Raw genomic sequence first — 24,815 nt, forward strand, 5'->3', positions numbered from 1 at the left:
AGAGGGAGACCCGAGAGACAGAGAGCGAGACCCGAGAGACAGACAGCGAGACCCGAGAGACAGAGAGCGAGACCCGAGAGACAGAGAGCGAGACCTGAGAGTGAGACCCGAGAGACAGAGAGCGAGACCCGAGAGACAGAGAGCGAGACCCGAGAGACAGAGAGTGAGACCCGAGAGACAGAGAGCGAGACCTGAGAGACAGAGAGCGAGACCCGAGAGACAGAGAGCGAGACAGAGAGCGAGACCCGAGAGACAGAGAGCGAGACAGAGAGCGAGACCCGAGAGACAGAGAGTGAGACCCGAGAGACAGAGAGTGAGACCCGAGAGACAGAGAGCGAGACGCGAGAGCGAGACCCGAGAGACAGAGAGTGAGACCTGAGAGACAGAGTGAGACCTGAGAGACAGAGAGCGAGACCCGAGAGACAGAGAGCGAGACCCGAGAGACAGAGAGCGAGACCCGAGAGACAGAGAGCGAGACCCGAGAGACAGAGAGTGAGACCCGAGAGACAGAGAGCGAGACCCGAGAGACAGAGAGTGAGACCTGAGAGACAGAGAGCGAGACCCGAGAGACAGAGAGCGAGACGCGAGAGACAGAGAGCGAGACCCGAGAGACAGAGAGCGAGACGCGAGAGACAGAGAGCGAGACCCGATAGACAGAGAGCGAGACCCGAGAGACAGAGAGCGAGACCTGAGAGACAGAGAGCGAGACCCGAGAGACAGAGAGGGAGACCCGAGAGACAGAGAGCGAGACCCGAGAGACAGACAGCGAGACCCGAGAGACAGAGAGCGAGACCCGAGAGACAGAGAGCGAGACCTGAGAGTGAGACCCGAGAGACAGAGAGCGAGACCCGAGAGACAGAGAGCGAGACCTGAGAGTGAGACCTGAGAGACAGAGAGTGAGACCCGAGAGACAGAGAGCGAGACCTGAGAGACAGAGAGCGAGACCCGAGAGACAGAGAGCGAGACCCGAGAGACAGAGAGCGAGACCTGAGAGACAGAGAGCGAGACCCGAGAGACAGAGAGGGAGACCCGAGAGACAGACAGAGCGAGACCCGAGAGACAGAGAGCGAGACCCGAGAGACAGAGAGCGAGACCCGAGAGACAGAGAGGGAGACCCGAGAGACAGAAAGAGCGAGACCCGAGAGACAGACAGAGCGAGACCCGAGAGACAGACAGAGCGAGACACGAGAGACAGACAGAGCGAGACCCGAGAGACAGACAGAGCGAGACCCGAGAGACAGACAGAGCGAGACTCGAGAGAGAGTGAACGAGACCCGAGACAGCGAGCGAGACCCGAGAGACAGAGAGCGCACAAGGTATAGAACGAGAGAGAACGAGGTATAGAGCACGAGGTATAGAGTGAGAGAGAGCACGAGGTATAGAGTGAGAGAGAGAGCACGAGGTATAGAGTGAGAGAGCGTACGAGGTATAAAGCGAGTGAGAGCACGAGGTATAGAGTGAGAGAGAGCACGAGGTATAGAGTGAGAGAGCGTACGAGGTATAGAGCGAGTGAGAGCACGAGGTATAGAGTGAGAGAGAGAGCACGAGGTATAGAGCACGAGGTATAGAGTGAGAGAGAGAGCACGAGGTATAGAGTGAGAGAGCGTACGAGGTATAGAGCGAGTGAGAGCACGAGGTATAGAGTGAGAGAGAGTACGAGGTATAGAGCGAGTGAGAGCACGAGGTATAGAGTGAGAGAGAGTACGAGGTATAGAGCGAGTGAGAGCACGAGGTATAGAGTGAGAGAGCGTACGAGGCATAGAGCGAGTGAGAGCGCACCTTTTCTTTGCCTAGGCGGCTGTCCTGTGACACAGGGATATCACACAGAGCAGCGAGAGCGCCAGTGAACACACCCAGCAGACGCTCTCGAGCAGAGACATCTCGTTCAGACCCTGTGGGTAAAATAAACAGAAACATTATAACACAATACTAATACTTCTAATAATACCACTAATAACAATACTAATACTTCTAATAATACCACCAATAACAATACCAATACTTCTAATAATACCACCAATAACAATACCAATACTTCTAATAATACCACTAATAACAATACTAATACTTCTAATAATACCACTAATAACAATACTAATACTTCTAATAATACCACTAATAACAATACCAATACTTCTAATAATACCACTAATAACAATACTAATACTTCTAATAATACCACTAATAACAATACTAATACTTCTAATAATACCACTAATAACAATACTAATACTTCTAATAATACCACTAATAACAATACTAATACTTCTAATAATACCACCAATAACAATACTAATACTTCTAAAAATACCACTAATAACAATACTAATACTTCTAATAATACCACCAATAACAATACTAATACTTCTAATAATACCACTAATAACAATACTAATACTAATTCTTCTAATAATACCACTGTTGCAGGGTACATACAACTACACACGCGGGTTTCTTGACAAGGCTTATTTATTTAGCCTTAAAAGATATACAGCAGACAAAACAAAAATAGCTTTTCATCAGCAACAAAAGAAAAATGGCTTTTCTTCAGCAGACAAACAAAAACAGTTTCTCTTTAGCAGACAGTGTATAAATCAGGCAGTTACCCTTTTCTATGCAGGAGACAGACAGTTCATAATTCATCTACTTTTTTAACAGACCTTATAGCAGTAATCTTTTCAGTAGCTTACTCCTCTCTCCTCAACAGCCAGCTCCATGTGTCTACGGCCTGGGTTTTAACATACCTTGATTAGGCAGCTGGGATCCAACTAATTGTCCTGAGGTTCTCAGCTGAAGTTAACCTAGTCAGTGCTGCACTGCAGACTAGACATAGGTTTTCCAGGCATATAACTGGTGGCTTTTATTTACCCTGTCACATTTCTCCCCTGTTAGTGTGTGGCTGGGGCTACGCACGGCTGAAGCCCGACCATCCACCCCTTCTCTAGAAAGAAGTCAGCATTTGCGTTCTCTTTTCCCGGCCTATGCTGAATCTCAAATGAGAAGGGTTGGAGGGCCATATACCACCTAGTCAATCTAGCATTGGAATCCTTCATGCTATTTAACCACTTCAGTGGAGCATGATCCGTCACCAAAGTAAAATAGACTCCTGCCAGGTAATGCCTCAAAGCCTCGATTGCCCACTTTACTGCGAGGCACTCTTTCTCAATCACTGAGTAGTTTTTTTCCCTTGGGAACAATTTCCTACTCAGGAAAAGGATAGGATGTTCAACTCCCTCAAACTGTTGTGACAACACCGCCCCTAGCCCTATCTCTGATGCATCTGTTTGCACTATAAAAGGGCTGTTGAAGTCTGGGCTTCCAAGGATGGGAACCTCTGATAGACACCTTTTAATGTCCTCAAAGGCTTTCTGACAATCCCTTGACCACACCACTTGTGTAGGGGCACACTTTTTTGTGAGGCCCGTTAAAGGGGCTGCCACTTCCGAATAGTTGGGGATGAACCGCCGGTAGTACCCTCTAAACCCAGCAGAGAGCGTACCTGTGTTTTTGTTTGGGGGGTCGGAACTTCTTTCAGGGCCACTACCTTGTCGGCTAGTGGCCTTACATTTCCACCTCCCACTGCATACCCTAAGTATTTGGTTTCCGCCTTACCCAGGGCACATTTCTTAGGGTTGGCTGTGAGCCCTGCCTCTCTTAGAGATTTGAGGACCGCTTTCAGCCTATTTAGATGGGCCCGCCAGTGTTTACTATAAATGACAATGTCATCTAGGTAGGCTGCGGTATAATTCCTATGGGGCCTCAGTACCTTATCCATGAGTCTCTGAAATGTGGCTGGGGCTCCATGCAGTCCAAATGGCATTGTCACAAACTGGTATAAACCCATGGGAGTGGCAAAGGCTGTTTTGCATTTGGACTTTTCCTCTAAGGGTATTCGCCAGTATCCTTTTGTCAAGTCCAATGTGGATATATATTCTGCGTTACCAAGGACGTCAATTAATTTGTCCACCCTTGGCATCGGATATGCGTCAAACTTGGATACCGCATTGACCGTTCGGAGGTCCACACAAAATCTTACCTTCCCATCGGGTTTAGGGACCATAATTAGTGGACTACACCACTCACTGCATGATTCCTCAATCACTCCTAAGTGTAACATTTCTTGTACCTCCTTCTCTACCAGAGCCCTACGACTTTCAGGCAACCCATAAGGACGGGAACGTACTTTTACCCCAGGTGCTGTCTCGATTGCATGGGAAATTAAGTTAGTTTGTCCTGGTAAGTCAGAAAAAACATCATGGAATTGTGTAATTATTGCTAACAAGTCCCCTTTTTGTTCAGAGGACAACTGTTTACCCATTGGGATTTTATCATCACTCATGTTCTCCCATGGAGGCTGAGGACCCAAGTCCGTTTCCTCCTCCACCGGGTGGATGAATAGAGACCGCTGCATCTTCCAGGGTTTCAGCAAGTTCACATGGTAAATTTGTTTACCCTTCCTGGACCCTGGTTGAGCAATCTCGTAATCCACATCACCCGTACGGCGGAGTACTTCGAATGGGCCATGCCATTTGGCCAGGAGTTTACTCTCGCAACTGGGTAACAATAACATCACCTGGTCTCCTGGGTGAAACACTCTCATGCGAGCATTCTGATTGTAATGTCTCTCCTGACTGTCCTGGGCTGATCTAAGATTCTCCCTGGCAAAATGGCCGACCACATCTAGGCGCTTCCTAAGGTCTAGTACATATTGCAGGGTATTCTTAGAAGGGGACTGATGTTCCTCCCAGGACTCCTTTAGGAGGTCTAGGATTCCCTGGGGTTGGCGGCCATAGAGCAATTCGAATGGAGAGAATCCCGTGGAGGCCTGGGGAACTTCCCGCACTGCAAACAGCAGAAAAGGGAGAAGTTCATCCCAGGCTCTCTTTTCTGAATCTACAAATTTCCTCAGCATCCCTTTTAGAGTTCGGTTAAATCTTTCCACCAATCCGTCAGTCTGTGGATGGTAGACCGATGTCCGAACAGACTTGACCTCTAGTAACTTTACGACATCCTGCATCAGTTTAGCCATGAAATTTGTACCTTGGTCTGTCAACATAACCTGGGGAAGTCCAACCCGTGAGAACAGTTCCAACAACTTGTTGGCTACTTGCTTCGCCGTTGCTGTTCTCGTGGGGAACGCCTCAGGATACCTTGTTGCATAGTCAACTATTACAAGGATAAACCTGTGTCCTTTCGCAGAAGGTTCTAGAGGTCTTACCAAGTCTACCCCAATCCTCTCAAAGGGAACTGACACCAAGGGTAGAGGAACCAATGGGGCTGGTTTTTATCCTTTTGGACTAGTTAGCTGGCACTCCGGACATGCTGCACATAGCTTAGCAATATCACTATGCATCCCTGGCCAATAGAATCGGGATGAAATACGGTCCAATGTGTTATCCCTGCCCAGGTGACCAACCCAAGGGACAGTATGGGCTAGAGTGAACACAGATTTAACAAACGCCTTGGGAACCAATATCTGTTTGGTGACCTCCCCTGTTTGTGTCTGCCTATTCACCCTGTGGCGAAAATGGGGGTAATCAGCGCATTAATAAAGGCAGTGGGCTCGGCTGGTTACCCCTATTTCGTATTGGGGATGAAGGGGTTAATTTTATGTGCTATTCCCCTGTACCATTTTCCCCTATAGGCACGTTGTTCACTTTTTGCAGGCTAGTCACTACTGCAGTGCTGAATAACAGGAGCCGTTCCATTAAGACTGCTAATTTAGGAACGGAGTGAGCCAGCACCCTGATTGTTGGTGTGCAGCCTCAGTGTAACCCCCCAAGAACACACATATTAAAAATATAACTTTGTCATAAGGGAAACATATATTTTTGATAAAGTGCCTTTCTGTTGCAGTTTTAAAATGTACCGGCAGGATGCTATTTTTTTCTGCCTGCCTTTGTAATGCATTAAGGAACAAATGTTATGCATACATGAAAGACCCCAGATTCTTAAAGTGTCACTTAATCAGGATGTTTCTGAGTAGCAGGTCCTGTTACTCCTCCTAGATATTTCACACCTTGGGACCAAACTCCAGACATTGCGTCCCCAGAAATGAGTGGCCCCTTTTTACTTAGCAGTGCTACCAAGCTGCTTACTGAGCATGCTCAGAGTTACCTGGGTTGGCTGTAGGATTTGCCCATGTGACATGGCAGGTTCTGATAGGAGGAAGATAATTCCTTGCCAATGGGATGAGGCTAATGTAACACTTCACAGGCTCTTGTCCTTAAAAAGGCCTGTACCCCTCATTCCTGTGTTGTTGCTGTGTTGCTGTTGCTACCTGATTTCTTCAAGCGGATAAGACCTAAGTACAGCGGCTACGATTCCAGAACGCAAGGGGTTAAAAACATCTCAACAAGGAAACTTGCCCTGTTTCAGGATTTCGTTAGCCCTGGGGATCCAGCAAATCCCAGAGAACCCGAAAAGACTTTGCACATTCACAGAAGGATTGGACTGGCTATTTATTTGGCAATTTACAAATGGACTACATTTTAAAGGACAATCTTCTGGTGCTTTGCACCTTTCTGGACATTATCCTCTGTTTCTCTACCCGTAAGTGTAATTATTAAGTTTATTCTGCAGTTGTCGTGTGTTTGCCTATCAAGGGAATAAATCTCAGTTTATTTTGCTCAACCTGTTCTGCTCAATCAGGACCCACGAAATATAAATGTGTTATTAAGCGCGTCTCCCGTCACACACCCTATATAGGATATCCTTTGATAGCTCAAAATGGGGGAATACTATCACCCCCTGTGCATCTAAAATCTGTTCATCAACTTTCATCACCTTGTCATACTGTCTAGCAAGGACTGGGTCTTCCCTTTGCTTCTGGCGAAAGTCAGGCAGGTACAGGTCTGGTAAATCTCCAGGGCCCATATCCCCATCCTTTTGGCCATCTCCAGCCATCACTTGTGACCTCTGACTACTAGAATGGTCACCTTGAAACCCAGATTTCTGCAACCAGTCCTGTTTGTCCAAGCGTCTTTGCGTCTTTACATCGCCGTGTATACATTCTATGCTCCATGGGGAATCAAAAGAACACACGATAGGCGGTAACAGTTCCCGGAGGACCAGAGTTTTCCCCGAGCCCGAATCTACAAGGGCCTGGACGTTTTTCCCCCCAATCAGGGCTCAAAGTAGCCAGGGCTTGTAATTTTCCCCAGTAAAGGCCGAGGCGACGGTTCTGCAGAATGAACAATCCATCTGTGGACAGTCCACGTACCGGTGGCCTTGTTCTCTGCAGGCGGAACATGGGGAGGGTTCGCTCGCAGGAGGGGGCTGTGGATAGCGCTCCGCTGGACCGGTTACTGGAGACCAGGCATCTGGTGGGTCCTGTGGGCGACGTCCTCGGAAGTTCCTCTCATTTTGCGACGAGCCGACATCCGGAAGGAGATGAGGGTCTCTGCGGGGACCAGCATTTGGACTCCGTCCTTGCTGGAACGACTGCTCCTTCCGTTGGACTTGGCGGTTGCGTATGGACGGGCCGTAGGTTCCCCATTGATCCGACCTCCCTCTTTGGGCATCCGCAAGTGCCGGTGGAGTCGGGTCCAGGACACTCGCCTGCTGCTCAGCCCCAAGGAAGTTCTCCACGAGTCGGACCGCCAAAGCTAGGGTTTCAGCAGCGTGGCGTTTTTCCCACGAGCGTGCGGAAGGGGGTATTAATTGTAGAAATTGTTCCAAAACCACCTGCTCCAGAATTGCCTCCTTAGTGCACTCCTCGGGTTGTATCCAGCGTGTACACAAGTCCAATAATCGCTGAGCGAGGACCCGAGGTCTCATCTTAGCGGTGTACCTCAGGTTCCGGAACTGCTGACGGTAGGTCTCTGGGGTCAGACCTAAGCGATCCAGTATGGCGGCTTTTACTTGGCGCTAGTCCATTGCCTGATCTGCTGGGAGACCCTGATATGAGGCCTGGGCTTCTCCTATGAGGAGCGGGGCCAAAGCATTTGCCCAGCGATCTGTAGCCCAGCCCTGAGCTTCGGCAACTCTTTCAAATGTCAGTAAAAAAGCCTCTAGATCCTCTTTCGGAGCCATTTTCCTCAGGAGTATCGGAGGTCTGCTTGCAAGTTCTGGACTGGCAGACCCCTGGAATTGGGTCAGCAGCTTGGCCATTCGCTCCTCCTGTGCTGCCTGCTGCTGGGCTATGAGCTGGGTTTGCTGCTGCAAAAGTCTTTCATCTCTCTCTGCTTGCAGCCGGGCCTGCTCCTGCATTAACTGTCCCTGCTGTTTGGTCTGCTCGCACAAAAACTCTTAAAAAAATTCTTCCATTTTTTTCATTCTTGTGTGTGTATGTATGGCCCTTTAACTGCAGGGGCCTTTCAAAATCCCAATTCTGACACCATATGTTGCAGGGTACATGCAACTACACACGCGGGTTTCTTGACAAGGCTTATTTATTTAGCCTTAAAAGATATACAGCACACAAAACAAAAATAGCTTTTCATCAGCAACAAAAGAAAAATGGCTTTTCTTCAGCAGACAAAACAAAACAGTTTCTCTTTAGTAGACAGTGTATAAATCAGGCAGTTACCCTTTTCTATGCAGGAGACAGACAGTTCATAATTCATCTACTTTGTTTAACAGACCTTATATCAGTAATCTCTTCAGTATCTTACTCCTCTCTCCTCAACAGCCAGCTCCATGTGTCTACAGCCTGGGTTTTAACACACATTGATTAGGCAGCTGGGATCCAACTAATTGTCCTGAATTTCCCAGCTGAAGTTAACCTAGTCAGTGCTGCACTGCAGGCTAGACATAGGTTTTCCAGGCATACAACTGGTGGCTTTTATTTACCCTGTCACAGCCACTAATAACAATACGTATACCTCTAATAATACCACTAATAACAATACTAATACTTCTAATAATACCACTAGTACTTCTAATAGCATCCCTAATAACAATACTAGTAATAATAGTAACACTTCTAATAATACCACTAATAACAATACTAATACTTCTAATAATAGGAGATATTGAGGTTAAGACCCCAAGAATAACTAGTGCTGCAGAGCATATACCCATTGGTACAAAAAAGTTATATTGTAATAGTTCACTGCAAACCGGAACACATAATGTCCTTGATGCATGCTTGGAGCTTAGGCATTACCCCTAGATGAACCACGGTTAAGCAAGGGTAAAGAGAGTTGTATGGGGGATGTCCTAGGACCCCCTCAGACCTCTGATATACACCAAGACCAAAATAAACCAATGGTAGTGGGGCAGCTCACTTTAAAGCATGATAGTACTCACATATATCCATGTGTGTTTCCGGGTCTGTGTGCTCCAGCTGAATAGAAGCAGAGCGAAATCACCTTGTGCCGAGGGGACCACGATGCAGAAAAAATCGATGAGGCTGGACTGTGCTGCAACAAATCCTTTATTTAAACATGGATAAAAATTGAGAGGAGGGAAGAGTGCCCCTGCACCTCTAACGCGTTTCACCCGCGGTCAGGCTTTTTTTTTTTTTAAAAAGCCCGACCGCGGGTGAAACGCGTTAGAGGATTTGTTGCAGCACAGTCCAGCCTCATCGATTTTTTCTGCATCGTGGTGCCCGCTGACTCATCTTTCCCCTCGGCACAAGGTGATTTCGCTCTGCTTCTAATAATACTCGAATAACAATAACCCTAACCACAATACTAATTCTTCTAATAATATCCCTAATAACAATACTATTAATAATACTAAAACATCTAATAATAACCCTAATAACAACTCTATCAATAATAATAATACTTCTAATAATACCACTAATAACAATACTTGTAATAATACCCCTAATAATACCCAAAAAGATTCCACTTGATTGCACACCACAAATAATGTAAAATATAACTTTTAATAGAAACTAACCCTTAAAACATATATCACTGTGTGTCCTTGTAACAGCAATTACAACGCAATGACAGTAGTGAGGCGCACCAGGCAGGCAGAGCGCGCAGGAAATAGAAGCACATTCGGGTGCAGTTGCCACTAGTAACAATGTCTACTAAATTCATGTGTTGATAGTTAATCTGGTATCAACAAACATGGGAGCCTAGGTGGCTTGAAATAATCTGATGGTATTGTATATGCTAAACATGTGGCATATGGATGGTGCAAACATGTAGCTGAGACAAATAAAATATAATATATATAGCCAACATAGATCAAATTGAACAGAGGGATATTAATTTGCCAAACCCTCCCAATTGAAGAAGTTGGATGAATAATGTTGCTGTTCAAGGAGCAGCCAGAACCCATGCACGGTTATTACCATGTTCAGCCAGAACCCATGCACGGTTATTACCATGTTCAGCCAGAACCCATGCACGGTTATTACCATGTTCAGCCAGAACCCATGCACGGTTATTACCATGTTCAGCCAGAACCCATGCACGGTTATTACCATGTTCAGCCAGAACCCATGCACGGTTATTACCATGTTCAGCCAGAACCCATGCACGGTTATTACCATGTTCAGCCAGAACCCATGCACGGTTATTACCATGTTCAGCCAGAACCCATGCACGGTTATTACCATGTTCAGCCAGAACCCATGCACGGTTATTACCATGTTCAGCCAGAACCCATGCACGGTTATTACCATGTTCAGCCAGAACCCATGCACGGTTATTACCATGTTCAGCCAGAACCCATGCACGGTTATTACCATGTTCAGCCAGAACCCATGCACGGTTATTACCATGTTCTGTCAGAACCCATGCACGGTTATTACCATGTTCAGCCAGAACCCATGCACGGTTATTACCATGTTCAGTCAGAACCCATGCACGGTTATTACCATGGTCAGCCAGAACCCATTCACGGTTATTACCATGTTCAGCCAGAACCCATGCACGGTTATTACCATGTTCAGTGTTCAGTCAGAACCCATGCACGGCTATTACCATGTTCAGCCAGAACCCATGCACGGTTATTACCATGTTCAGCCAGAACCCATGCACGGTTATTACCATGTTCAGCCAGAACCCATGCACGGTTATTACCATGTTCAGCCAGAACCCATGCACGGTTATTACCATGTTCAGCCAGAACCCATGCACGGTTATTACCATGTTCAGCCAGAACCCATGCACGGTTATTACCATGTTCAGCCAGAACCCATGCACGGTTATTACCATGTTCAGCCAGAACCCATGCACGGTTATTACCATGTTCAGCCAGAACCCATGCACGGTTATTACCATGTTCAGCCAGAACCCATGCACGGTTATTACCATGTTCAGCCAGAACCCATGCACGGTTATTACCATGTTCAGCCAGAACCCATGCACGGTTATTACCATGTTCTGTCAGAACCCATGCACGGTTATTACCATGTTCAGCCAGAACCCATGCACGGTTATTACCATGTTCAGTCAGAACCCATTCACGGTTATTACCATGGTCAGCCAGAACCCATTCACGGTTATTACCATGTTCAGCCAGAACCCATGCACGGTTATTACCATGTTCAGTGTTCAGTCAGAACCCATGCACGGCTATTACCATGTTCAGCCAGAACCCATGCACGGTTATTACCATGTTCAGCCAGAACCCATGCACGGTTATTACCATGTTCAGCCAGAACCCATGCACGGTTATTACCATGTTCAGCCAGAACCCATGCACGGTTATTACCATGTTCAGCCAGAACCCATGCACGGTTATTACCATGTTCAGCCAGAACCCATGCACGGTTATTACCATGTTCAGCCAGAACCCATGCACGGTTATTACCATGTTCAGCCAGAACCCATGCACGGTTATTACCATGTTCAGCCAGAACCCATGCACGGTTATTACCATGTTCAGCCAGAACCCATGCACGGTTATTACCATGTTCAGCCAGAACCCGTGCACGGTTATTACCATGTTCAGCCAGAACCCGTGCACGGTTATTACCATGTGTCAATAATTGGACACACGCAGGGGGTAGGTAGCAGGGAGAATATCAGAGTGACGTGAGATACCCCGGTAATCAGATGTTAATAACCCCAAAATAAAGCAGCTGGATACTAAAGCCAGATTTTGGCAGCTGAAATAGTACCACAAATAATAATACTAACACTTCTAATAATAACACTGACAATACTACTACTAATAATTCTAATAACAATACTACTACTACTACTACCACCAATAACAATACTACTACTAATAATTCTAATAACAATACTACTACAGTACTACTACCACCAATAACAATACTACTACTAATAATTCTAATAACAATACTACTACAGTACTACTACCACCAATAACAATACTACTACTAATAATTCTAATAACAATACTACTACTACTACCACCAATAACAATACTACCACTAATAATTCTAATAACAATACTACTACTACTACCACCAATAACAATACTACTACTAATAATTCTAATAACAATACTACTACCACCAATAACAATACTACTACTAATAATTCTAATAACAATACTACTACCACCAATAACAATACTTCTAAAAATACTACCAACAACAAAACCAATACATCAGGGGGTGAGCCCAGCACGCACGTTCTCAGTGAAATGTCTGTGTGTTTTGTCACTGACATTTTATTGTGAATTTGATGTTTTTGATTGAATGAAAGACTTTTGAGAGCGTAATTAACATTTCAGGGACAAAACACAAACAAATGTCACTTACAAAGCGCGTGCTCGCCACATACGTGCTCGCCACACGCGTGCTCGCCACACACACCCTTTCTGATCATGTTGGATGTAGGATCTCTCTGCACCTGCACTGAACATTGTTTGGGGATGAAGAACTCGTTGTTTGCTTGTCTAAGGCTGGTGTTATAGTTGGTGCGCGCGTGTGCTAATGCGCGTGCACGTGAATCACACATAGTTGGCGCGTGTGCTAATGCTCGTGCACGTGAATCACACATAGTTGGTGCGCGCGTGTGCTAATGCTCGTGCACGTGAATCACACATAGTTGGCGCGTGTGCTAATGCTCGTGCACGTGAATCACACATAGTTGGCGCGTGTGCTAATGCTCGTGCACGTGAATCACACATAGTTGGCGCGTGTGCTAATGCTCGTGCACGTGAATCACACATAGTTGGCGCGTGTGCTAATGCTCGTGCACGTGAATCACACATAGTTGGCGCGTGTGCTAATGCTCGTGCACGTGAATCACACATAGTTGGCGCGTGTGCTAATGCTCGTGCACGTGAATCACACATAGTTGGCGCGCGTGTGCTAATGCTCGTGCACGTGAATCACACATAGTTGGCGCGTGTGTGCTAATGCTCGTGCACGTGAATCACACATAGTTGGCGTGTGTGCTAATGCTCGTGCACGTGAATCACACATAGTTGGCGTGTGTGTGCTAATGCTCGTGCACGTGAATCACACATAGTTGGCACGTGTGCTAATGCTCGTGCACGTGAATCACACATAGTTTGCGCGTGTGCTAATGCTCGTGCACGTGAATCACACATAGTTGGCGCGCGTGTGTGCTAATGCTCGTACACGTGAATCACACATAGTTGGCACGTGTGCTAATGCTCGTGCACGTGAATCACACATAGTTGGCGCGCGCGCGTGTGCTAATGCTCGTGCACGTGAATCACACATAGTTGGCGCGCGTGTGTGCTAATGCGCGTGCACGTGAATCACACATAGTTGGCGTGTGTGTGCTAATGCTCGTGCACGTGAATCACACATAGTTGGCGTGTGTGTGCTAATGCTCGTGCACGTGAATCACACATAGTTGGCGCGCGTGTGTGCTAATGCTCGTGCACGTGAATCACACATAGTTGGCGCGTGTGCTAATGCTCGTGCACGTGAATCACACATAGTTGGCGCGTGTGCTAATGCTCGTGCACGTGAATCACACATAGTTGGCGCGTGTGCTAATGCTCGTGCACGTGAATCACACATAGTTGGCGCGTGTGCTAATGCTCGTGCACGTGAATCACACATAGTTGGCGCGTGTGCTAATGCTCGTGCACGTGAATCACACATAGTTGGCGCGTGTGCTAATGCTCGTGCACGTGAATCACACATAGTTGGCGCGCGTGTGCTAATGCTCGTGCACGTGAATCACACATAGTTGGCGCGTGTGTGCTAATGCTCGTGCACGTGAATCACACATAGTTGGCGCGTGTGCTAATGCTCGTGCACGTGAATCACACATAGTTGGCGTGTGTGTGCTAATGCTCGTGCACGTGAATCACACATAGTTGGCACGTGTGCTAATGCTCGTGCACGTGAATCACACATAGTTTGCGCGTGTGCTAATGCTCGTGCACGTGAATCACACATAGTTGGCGCGCGTGTGTGCTAATGCTCGTACACGTGAATCACACATAGTTGGCACGTGTGCTAATGCTCGTGCACGTGAATCACACATAGTTGGCGCGCGCGCGTGTGCTAATGCTCGTGCACGTGAATCACACATAGTTGGCGCGCGTGTGTGCTAATGCGCGTGCACGTGAATCACACATAGTTGGCGTGTGTGTGCTAATGCTCGTGCACGTGAATCACACATAGTTGGCGTGTGTGTGCTAATGCTCGTGCACGTGAATCACACATAGTTGGCGCGCGTGTGTGCTAATGCTCGTGCACGTGAATCACACATAGTTGGCGCGTGTGCTAATGCTCGTGCACGTGAATCACACATAGTTGGCGCGTGTGCTAATGCTCGTGCACGTGAATCACACATAGTTGGCGCGTGTGCTAATGCTCGTGCACGTGAATCACACATAGTTGGCGCGTGTGCTAATGCTCGTGCACGTGAATCACACATAGTTGGCGCGTGTGCTAATGCTCGTGCACGTGAATCACACATAGTTGGCGTGTGTGTGCTAATGCTCGTGCACGTGAATCACACATAGTTGGCACGTGTGCTAATGCTCGTGCACGTGAATCACACATAGTTTGCGCGTGTGCTAATGCTCGTGCACGTGAATCACACATAGTTGGCGCGCGTGTGTGCTAATGCTCGTACACGTGAATCACACATAGTTGGCACGTGTGCTAATGCTCGTGCACGTGAATCACACATAGTTGGCGCGCGCGCGTGTGCTAATGCTCGTGCACGTGAATCACACATAGTTGGCGCGCGTGTGTGCTAATGCGCGTGCACGTGAATCACACATAGTTGGCGTGTGTGTGCTAATGCTCGTGCACGTGAATCACACATAGTTGGCGTGTGTGTGCTAATGCTCGTGCACTTGAATCACACATAGTTGGCGCGCGTGTGTGCTAATGCTCGTGCACGTGAATCACACATAGTTGGCGCGTGTGCTAATGCTCGTGCACGTGAATCACACATAGTTGGCGCGTGTGCTAATGCTCGTGCACGTGAATCACACATAGTTGGCGCGTGTGCTAATGCTCGTGCACGTGAATCACACATAGTTGGCGCGTGTGCTAATGCTCGTGCACGTGAATCACACATAGTTGGCGCGTGTGCTAATGCTCGTGCACGTGAATCACACATAGTTGGCGCGCGTGTGCTAATGCTCGTGCACGTGAATCACACATAGTTGGCGCGTGTGTGCTAATGCTCGTGCACGTGAATCACACATAGTTGGCGCGTGTGTGCTAATGCTCGTGCACGTGAATCACACATAGTTTGCGCGTGTGCTAATGCTCGTGCACGTGAATCACACATAGTTGGCACGCGTGTGTGCTAATGCTCGTGCACGTGAATCACACATAGTTGGCGCGCGTTTGTGCTAATGCTCGTGCACGTGAATCACACATAGTTGGCGCGCGTGTGTGCTAATGCTTGTGCACGTGAATCACACATAGTTGGCGCGCGTGTGTGCTAATGCTTGTGCACGTGAATCACACATAGTTGGTGCGCGTGTGTGCTAATGCTTGTGCACGTGAATCACACATAGTTGGCGCGCGTGTGTGCTAATGCTTGTGCACGTGAATCACACATAGTTGGCGCGCGTGTGTGCTAATGCTTGTGCACGTGAATCACACATAGTTGGCGCGTGTGCTAATGCTCGTGCACGTGAATCACACATAGTTGGCGCGTGTGTGCTAATGCTCATGCACGTGAATCACACATAGTTGGCACGTGTGCTAATGCTTGTGCACGTGAATCACACATAGTTGGCGCGCGCGCGTGTGCTAATGCTCGTGCACGTGAATCACACATAGTTGGCGCGCGCGCGTGTGCTAATGCTCGTGCACGTGAATCACACATAGTTGGCGCGCGTGTGTGCTAATGCGCGTGCACGTGAATCACACATAGTTGGCGTGTGTGCTAATGCGCGTGCACGTGAATCACACATAGTTGGCGTGTGTGCTAATGCTCGTGCACGTGAATCACACATAGTTGGCGCGTGTGCTAATGCTCGTGCACGTGAATCACACATAGTTGGCGCGTGTGCTAATGCTCGTGCACGTGAATCACACATAGTTGGCGCGTGTGCTAATGCTCGTGCACGTGAATCACACATAGTTGGCGCGTGTGCTAATGCTCGTGCACGTGAATCACACATAGTTGGCGCGTGTGCTAATGCTCGTGCACGTGAATCACACATAGTTGGCGCGCGTGTGCTAATGCTCGTGCACGTGAATCACACATAGTTGGCGCGTGTGTGCTAATGCTCGTGCACGTGAATCACACATAGTTGGCGCGTGTGCTAATGCTCGTGCACGTGAATCACACATAGTTGGCGTGTGTGTGCTAATGCTCGTGCACGTGAATCACACATAGTTGGCGCGCGTGTGTGCTAATGCTCGTGCACGTGAATCACACATAGTTGGCGCGCGCGTGTGCTAATGCTCGTACACGTGAATCACACATAGTTGGCACGTGTGCTAATGCTCGTGCACGTGAATCACACATAGTTGGCGCGCGCGCGTGTGCTAATGCTCGTGCACGTGAATCACACATAGTTGGCGCGCGTGTGTGCTAATGCGCGTGCACGTGAATCACACATAGTTGGCGTGTGTGTGCTAATGCTCGTGCACGTGAATCACACATAGTTGGCGTGTGTGCTAATGCTCGTGCACGTGAATCACACATAGTTGGCGCGTGTGTGCTAATGCTCGTGCACGTGAATCACACATAGTTGGCGCGTGTGTGCTAATGCTCGTGCACGTGAATCACACATAGTTGGCGCGTGTGTGCTAATGCTCGTGCACGTGAATCACACATAGTTGGCGCGTGTGTGCTAATGCTCGTGCACGTGAATCACACATAGTTGTCGCGCGTGTGTGCCAATGCTAGTGCACGTGAATCACACATAGTTGGCGCGCGCGTGTGCTAATGCTCGTGCACGTGAATCACACATAGTTGGCGCGCGCGTGTGCTAATGCTCGTGCACGTGAGTCACACATAGTTGGCGCGCGCGTGTGCTAATGCTCGTGCACGTGAATCACACATAGTTGGCGCGCGCGTGTGCTAATGCTCGTGCACGTGAATCACACATAGTTGGCGTGTGTGTGCTAATGCTCGTGCACGTGAATCACACATAGTTGGCGCGCGTGTGCTAATGCTCGTGCACGTGAATCACACATAGTTGGCGCGTGTGCTAATGCTCGTGCACGTGAATCACACATAGTTGGCACGTGTGCTAATGCTCGTGCACGTGAATCACACATAGTTGGTGCGCGCGTGTGTGCTAATGCTCGTGCACGTGAATCACACATAGTTGGCGCGCGCGTGTGCTAATGCTCGTGCACGTGAATCACACATAGTTGGCGCGTGTGTGCTAATGCTCGTGCACGTGAATCACACATAGTTGGCGCGCGCGCGTGTGCTAATGCTCGTGCACGTGAATCACACATAGTTGGCGCGCGTGTGTGCTAATGCGCGTGCACGTGAATCACACATAGTTGGCGTGTGTGTGCTAATGCTCGTGCACGTGAATCACACATAGTTGGCGTGTGTGCTAATGCTCGTGCACGTGAATCACACATAGTTGGCGCGTGTGTGCTAATGCTCGTGCACGTGAATCACACATAGTTGGCGCGTGTGTGCTAATGCTCGTGCACGTGAATCACACATAGTTGGCGCGTGTGTGCTAATGCTCGTGCACGTGAATCACACATAGTTGGCGCGTGTGTGCTAATGCTCGTGCACGTGAATCACACATAGTTGTCACGCGTGTGTGCTAATGCTAGTGCACGTGAATCACACATAGTTGGCGCGCGCGTGTGCTAATGCTCGTGCACGTGAATCACACATAGTTGGCGCGCGCGTGTGCTAATGCTCGTGCACGTGAGTCACACATAGTTGGCGCGCGCGTGTGCTAATGCTCGTGCACGTGAATCACACATAGTTGGCGCGCGCGTGTGCTAATGCTCGTGCACGTGAATCACACATAGTTGGCGTGTGTGTGCTAATGCTCGTGCACGTGAATCACACATAGTTGGCGCGCGTGTGCTAATGCTCGTGCACGTGAATCACACATAGTTGGCGCGTGTGCTAATGCTCGTGCACGTGAATCACACATAGTTGGCACGTGTGCTAATGCTCGTGCACGTGAATCACACATAGTTGGTGCGCGCGTGTGTGCTAATGCTCGTGCACGTGAATCACACATAGTTGGCGCGCGCGTGTGCTAATGCTCGTGCACGTGAATCACACATAGTTGGCGCGTGTGTGCTAATGCTCGTGCATGTGAATCACACATAGTTGGCGCGTGTGCTAATGCTCGTGCACGTGAATCACACATAGTTGGCGCGTGTGCTAATGCTCGTGCACGTGAATCACACATAGTTGGTGCGCGCGTGTGCTAATGCTCGTGCACGTGAATCACACATAGTTGGCGTGTGTGTGCTAATGCTCGTGCACGTGAATCACACATAGTTGGCGTGTGTGCTAATGCTCGTGCACGTGAATCACACATAGTTGGCGTGTGTGTGCTAATGCTCGTGCACGTGAATCACACATAGTTGGCGCGCGTGTGTGCTAATGCTCGTGCACGTGAATCACACATAGTTGGCGCGCGTGTGTGCTAATGCGCATGCACGTGAATCACACATAGTTGGCGTGTGTGCTAATGCTCGTGCACGTGAATCACACATAGTTGGCGTGTGTGTGCTAATGCTCGTGCACGTGAATCACACATAGTTGCAGCGTGTGTGCTAATGCGCGTGCACGTGAATCACACATAGTTGGCGTGTGTGTGCTAATGCTCGTGCACGTGAATCACACATAGTTGGCGTGTGTGTGCTAATGCTCGTGCACGTGAATCACACATAGTTGGCGCGTGTGCTAATGCTCGTGCACGTGAATCACACATAGTTGGCGCGTGTGTGCTAATGCTCGTGCACGTGAATCACACATAGTTGGCGCGTGTGCTAATGCTCGTGCACGTGAATCACACATAGTTGGCGCGCGTGTGCTAATGCTCGTGCACGTGAATCACACATAGTTGGCGCGTGTGCTAATGCTCGTGCACGTGAATCACACATAGTTGGCGCGCGCGCGTGTGCTAATGCTCGTGCACGTGAATCACACATAGTTGGCGCGTGTGCTAATGCTCGTGCACGTGAATCACACATAGTTGGCACGCGTGTGTGCTAATGCTCGTGCACGTGAATCACACATAGTTGGCGCGTGTGTGCTAATGCTTGTGCACGTGAATCACACATAGTTGGCGCGTGTGCTAATGCTCGTGCACGTGAATCACACATAGTTGGCGCGCGTGTGTGCTAATGCGCGTGCAAGTGAATCACACATAGTTGGCGTGTGTGTGCTAATGCTCGTGCACGTGAATCACACATAGTTGGCGCGTGTGCTAATGCTTGTGCACGTGAATCACACATAGTTGGCGCGTGTGCTAATGCTCGTGCACGTGAATCACACATAGTTGGCACGTGTTATCTCTCTGGGCGTGTATGTGTATACCGGTATTACCTCTCTGGGCGTGTATGTGTATACCGGTATTACCTCTCTGGGCGTGTATGTGTATACCGGTATTACCTCTCTGGGCGTGTATGTGTATACCGGTATTACCTCTCTGGGCGTGTATGTGTATACCGGTATTACCTCTCTGGGTGTGTATGTGTATACCGGTATTATCTCTCTGGGTGTGTATGTGTATACCGGTATTACCTCTCTGGACACGTATGTGTATACCGGTATTACCTCTCTGGGCGTGTATGTGTATACCGGTATTACCTCTCTGGGCGTGTATGTGTATACCGGTATTACCTCTCTGGGCGTGTATATGTATACCGGTATTACCGCTCTTGGCGTGTATGTGTATACCAGTATTACCTCTCTGGGCGTGTATGTGTATACCGGTATTACCTCTCTGGACGTGTATGTATATACCGGTATTACCTCTCTGGGCGTGTATGTGTATACCGGTATTACCTCTCTGGGCGTGTATGTATATACCGGTATTACCTCTCTGGACGTGTATGTGTATATCGGTATTACCTCTCTGGGCGTGTATGTGTATACTGGTATTACCTCTCTGGGCGTGTATGTGTATACCGGTATTACCTCTCTGGGCGTGTATGTGTATACCGGTTTTACCTCTCTGTACATGTATGTGTATACCGGTATTACCTCTCTGGACGTGTATGTGTATACCGGTATTATCTCTCTGGACGTGTATGTGTATATCGGTATTACCTCTCTGGGCGTTTATGTGTATACCGGTATTACCTCTCTGGGCGTGTATGTGTATACCGGTATTACCTCTCTGGGCGTGTGTGTATATACCGGTATTATCTCTCTGGGCGTGCATGTGTATACCGGTATTACCTCTCTGGGCGTGTATGTGTATACCGGTATTACCTCTCTGGGCGTGTATGTGTATACCGGTATTACCTCTCTGGGCGTGTATGTGTATACCGGTATTACCTCTCTGGGTGTGTATGTGTATACCGGTATTATCTCTCTGGACGTGTATGTGTATACCGGTATTACTTCTCTGGGCGTGTATGTGTATACCGGTATTACCTCTCTGGGTGTGTATGTGTATACCGGTATTACCTCTCTGGACGTGTATGTGTATACCGGTATTACCGCTCTGGGCGTGTATGTGTATACCGGTATTACCTCTCTGGGTGTGTATGTGTATACCGGTATTACCTCTCTGGGCGTGTATGTGTATACCGGTATTACCTCTCTGGGCGTATATGTGTATACCGGTATTACCTCTCTGGGCGCGTATGTGTATACCGGTATTACCTCTCTGGGCGTGTATGTGTATACCGGTATTACCTCTCTGGGCGTGTATGTGTATACCGGTATTACCTCTCTGGGGGTGTATGTGTATACCGGTATTACTTCTCTGGGCGTGTATGTGTATACCAGTATTACCTCTCTGGGCGTTTATGAGTATACCGGTATTACCTCTCTGGGTGTGTATGTGTATACCGGTATTACCTCTCTGGGCGTGTATGTGTATACCGGTATTACCTCTCTGGGCGTGTATGTGTATACCGGTATTACCGCTCTGGGCGTGTATGTGTATACCGGTATTACCTCTCTGGGTGTGTATGTGTATACTGGTATTACCTCTCTGGGTGTGTATGTGTATACCGGTATTACCTCTCTGGGCGTATATGTGTATACCGGTATTACCTCTCTGGGCGCGTATGTGTATACCGGTATTACCTCTCTGGGCGTGTATGTGTATACCGGTATTACCTCTCTGGGCGTGTATGTGTATACCGGTATTACCTCTCTGGGGGTGTATGTGTATACCGGTATTACCTCTCTGGGCGTGTATGTGTATACCGGTATTACCTCTCTGGGCGTGTATGTGTATACCGGTATTACCTCTCTGGGCGTGTATGTGTATACCGGTGTTACCTCTCTGGGTGTGTATGTGTATACCGGTATTACCTCTCTGGACGTGTATGTGTATACCGGTATTACCGCTCTGGGCGTGTATGTGTATACCGGTATTACCTCTCTGGGTGTGTATGTGTATACCGGTATTACCTCTCTGGGTGTGTATGTGTATACCTGTATTACCTCTCTGGGCGTGTATGTGTATACCGGTATTACCTCTCTGGGCGTGTATGTGTATACCGGTATTACCTCTCTGGGCGCGTATGTGTATACCGGTATTACCTCTCTGGGTGTGTATGTGTATACCGGTATTACCTCTCTGGGCGTGTATGTGTATACCGGTATTACCTCTCTGGGCGCGTATGTGTATACCGGTATTACCTCTCTGGGCGTGTATGTGTATACCGGTATTACCTCTCTGGGCGTGTACATGTATACCGGTATTACCTCTCTGGGCGTGTATGTGTATACCGGTATTACCTCTCTGGGCGTGTATGTGTATACCGGTATTACCTCTCTGGGTGTGTACATGTATACCGGTATTACCTCTCTGGGTGTGTATGTGTATACCGGTATTACCTCTCTGGGCGTGTATGTGTATACCGGTATTACCTCTCTGGGCGTGTATGTGTATACCGGTATTACCTCTCTGGGCGTGTCTGTTTATACTGGCATTATCTCTCTGGGCGTGTGTGTGTATACCGGTATTACCTCTCTGGGTGTGTATGTGTATACCGGTATTACCTCTCTGGGCGTGTATGTGTATACCGGTATTACCTCTCTGGGCGTGTATGTGTATACCGGTATTACCTCTCTGGGTGTGTATGTGTATACTGGTATTACCTCTCTGGACGTGTATGTGTATACCGGTATTACCTCTCTGGGTGTGTATGTGTATACCGGTATTACCTCTCTGGGCGTGTATGTGTATACCGGTATTACCTCTCTGGGCGTGTATGTGTATACCGGTATTACCTCTCTGGGTGTGTATGTGTATACTGGTATTACCTCTCTGGACGTGTATGTGTATACCGGTATTACCTCTCTGGGCGTGTATGTGTATACCGGTATTACCTCTCTGGGCGTGTATGTATATACCGGTATTACCTCTCTGGACATGTATGTGTATACCGGTATTACCTCTCTGGACATGTATGTATATACCGGTATTACCTCTCTGGACATGTATGTGTATACCGGTATTACCTCTCTGGGTGTGTATGTATATACCGGTATTACCTCTCTGGGCGTGTATGTGTATACCGGTATTACCTCTCTGGACACGTATGTGTATACCGGTATTACCTCTCTGGGCGTGTATATGTATACCGGTATTACCGCTCTTGGCGTGTATGTGTATACCGGTATTATCTCTCTGGACGTGTATGTGTATATCGGTATTACCTCTCTGGGCGTTTATGTGTATACCGGTATTACCTCTCTGGGCGTGTATGTGTATACCGGTATTACCTCTCTGGGCGTGTGTGTATATACCGGTATTACCTCTCTGGGCGTGTATGTGTATACCGGTATTACCTCTCTGGGCGTGTATGTGTATACCGGTATTACCTCTCTGGGCGTGTATGTGTATACCGGTATTACCTCTCTGGGCGTGTATGTGTATACCGGTATTACCTCTCTGGACATGTATGTGTATACCGGTATTACCTCTCTGGGCGTGTATGTGTATACCGGTATTACCTCTCTGGACGTGTATGTGTATATCGGTATTACCTCTCTGGGCGTGTATGTGTATACTGGTATTACCTCTCTGGGCGTGTATGTGTATACCGGTATTACCTCTCTGGGCGTGTATGTGTATACCGGTTTTACCTCTCTGTACATGTATGTGTATACCGGTATTACCTCTCTGGACGTGTATGTGTATACCGGTATTATCTCTCTGGACGTGTATGTGTATATCGGTATTACCTCTCTGGGCGTTTATGTGTATACCGGTATTACCTCTCTGGGCGTGTATGTGTATACCGGTATTACCTCTCTGGGCGTGTGTGTATATACCGGTATTATCTCTCTGGGCGTGCATGTGTATACCGGTATTACCTCTCTGGGCGTGTATGTGTATACCGGTATTACCTCTCTGGGCGTGTATGTGTATACCGGTATTACCTCTCTGGGCGTGTATGTGTATACCGGTATTACCTCTCTGGGTGTGTATGTGTATACCGGTATTATCTCTCTGGACGTGTATGTGTATACCGGTATTACTTCTCTGGGCGTGTATGTGTATACCGGTATTACCTCTCTGGGTGTGTATGTGTATACCGGTATTACCTCTCTGGACGTGTATGTGTATACCGGTATTACCGCTCTGGGCGTGTATGTGTATACCGGTATTACCTCTCTGGGTGTGTATGTGTATACCGGTATTACCTCTCTGGGTGTGTATGTGTATACCGGTATTACCTCTCTGGGCGTGTATGTGTATACCGGTATTACCTCTCTGGGCGCGTATGTGTATACCGGTATTACCTCTCTGGGCGTGTATGTGTATACCGGTATTACCTCTCTGGGCGTGTATGTGTATACCGGTATTACCTCTCTGGGGGTGTATGTGTATACCGGTATTACCTCTCTGGGCGTGTATGTGTATACCGGTATTACCTCTCTGGGCGTTTATGAGTATACCGGTATTACCTCTCTGGGTGTGTATGTGTATACCGGTATTACCTCTCTGGGTATGTATGTGTATACCGGTATTATCTCTCTGGGTATGTATGAATATACCGGTATTACCTCTCTGGGCGTGTATGTGTATACCGGTATTATCTCTCTGGGCGTGTATGTGTATACCTGTATTACCTTTCTGGGCGTGTATGTGTATACCGGTATTACCGCTCTGGGCGTGTATGTGTATACCGGTATTACCTCTCTGGGTGTGTATGTGTATACCGGTATTACCTCTCTGGGCGTGTATGTGTATACCGGTATTACCGCTCTGGGCGTGTATGTGTATACCGGTATTACCTCTCTGGGTATGTATGTGTATACCGGTATTACCTCTCTGGGTATGTATCTGTATACCGGTATTATCTCTCTGGGTATGTATGAGTATTCCGGTAT

At 48.1% G+C, this 24,815-nt stretch overlaps 1 protein-coding gene across 1 annotated transcript in view; it reads right to left on the reverse strand.

Moving 5' to 3' along the window:
• LOC142484918 (serine/threonine-protein kinase 36-like) overlaps positions 1–24,815 on the reverse strand; it is a 132,051-nt gene that overhangs the window by 86,797 nt on the left and 20,439 nt on the right. The window contains exon 6 of the mRNA XM_075584171.1: positions 1,780–1,892. Coding sequence (XP_075440286.1) covers positions 1,780–1,892 — 113 coding nt within the window. The remainder of the gene's footprint in view (positions 1–1,779; positions 1,893–24,815) is intronic.

Source organism: Ascaphus truei, unplaced genomic scaffold (genome assembly GCF_040206685.1).
Source record: "Ascaphus truei isolate aAscTru1 unplaced genomic scaffold, aAscTru1.hap1 HAP1_SCAFFOLD_467, whole genome shotgun sequence".
Taxonomy (NCBI): Eukaryota; Metazoa; Chordata; class Amphibia; order Anura; family Ascaphidae; genus Ascaphus; species Ascaphus truei.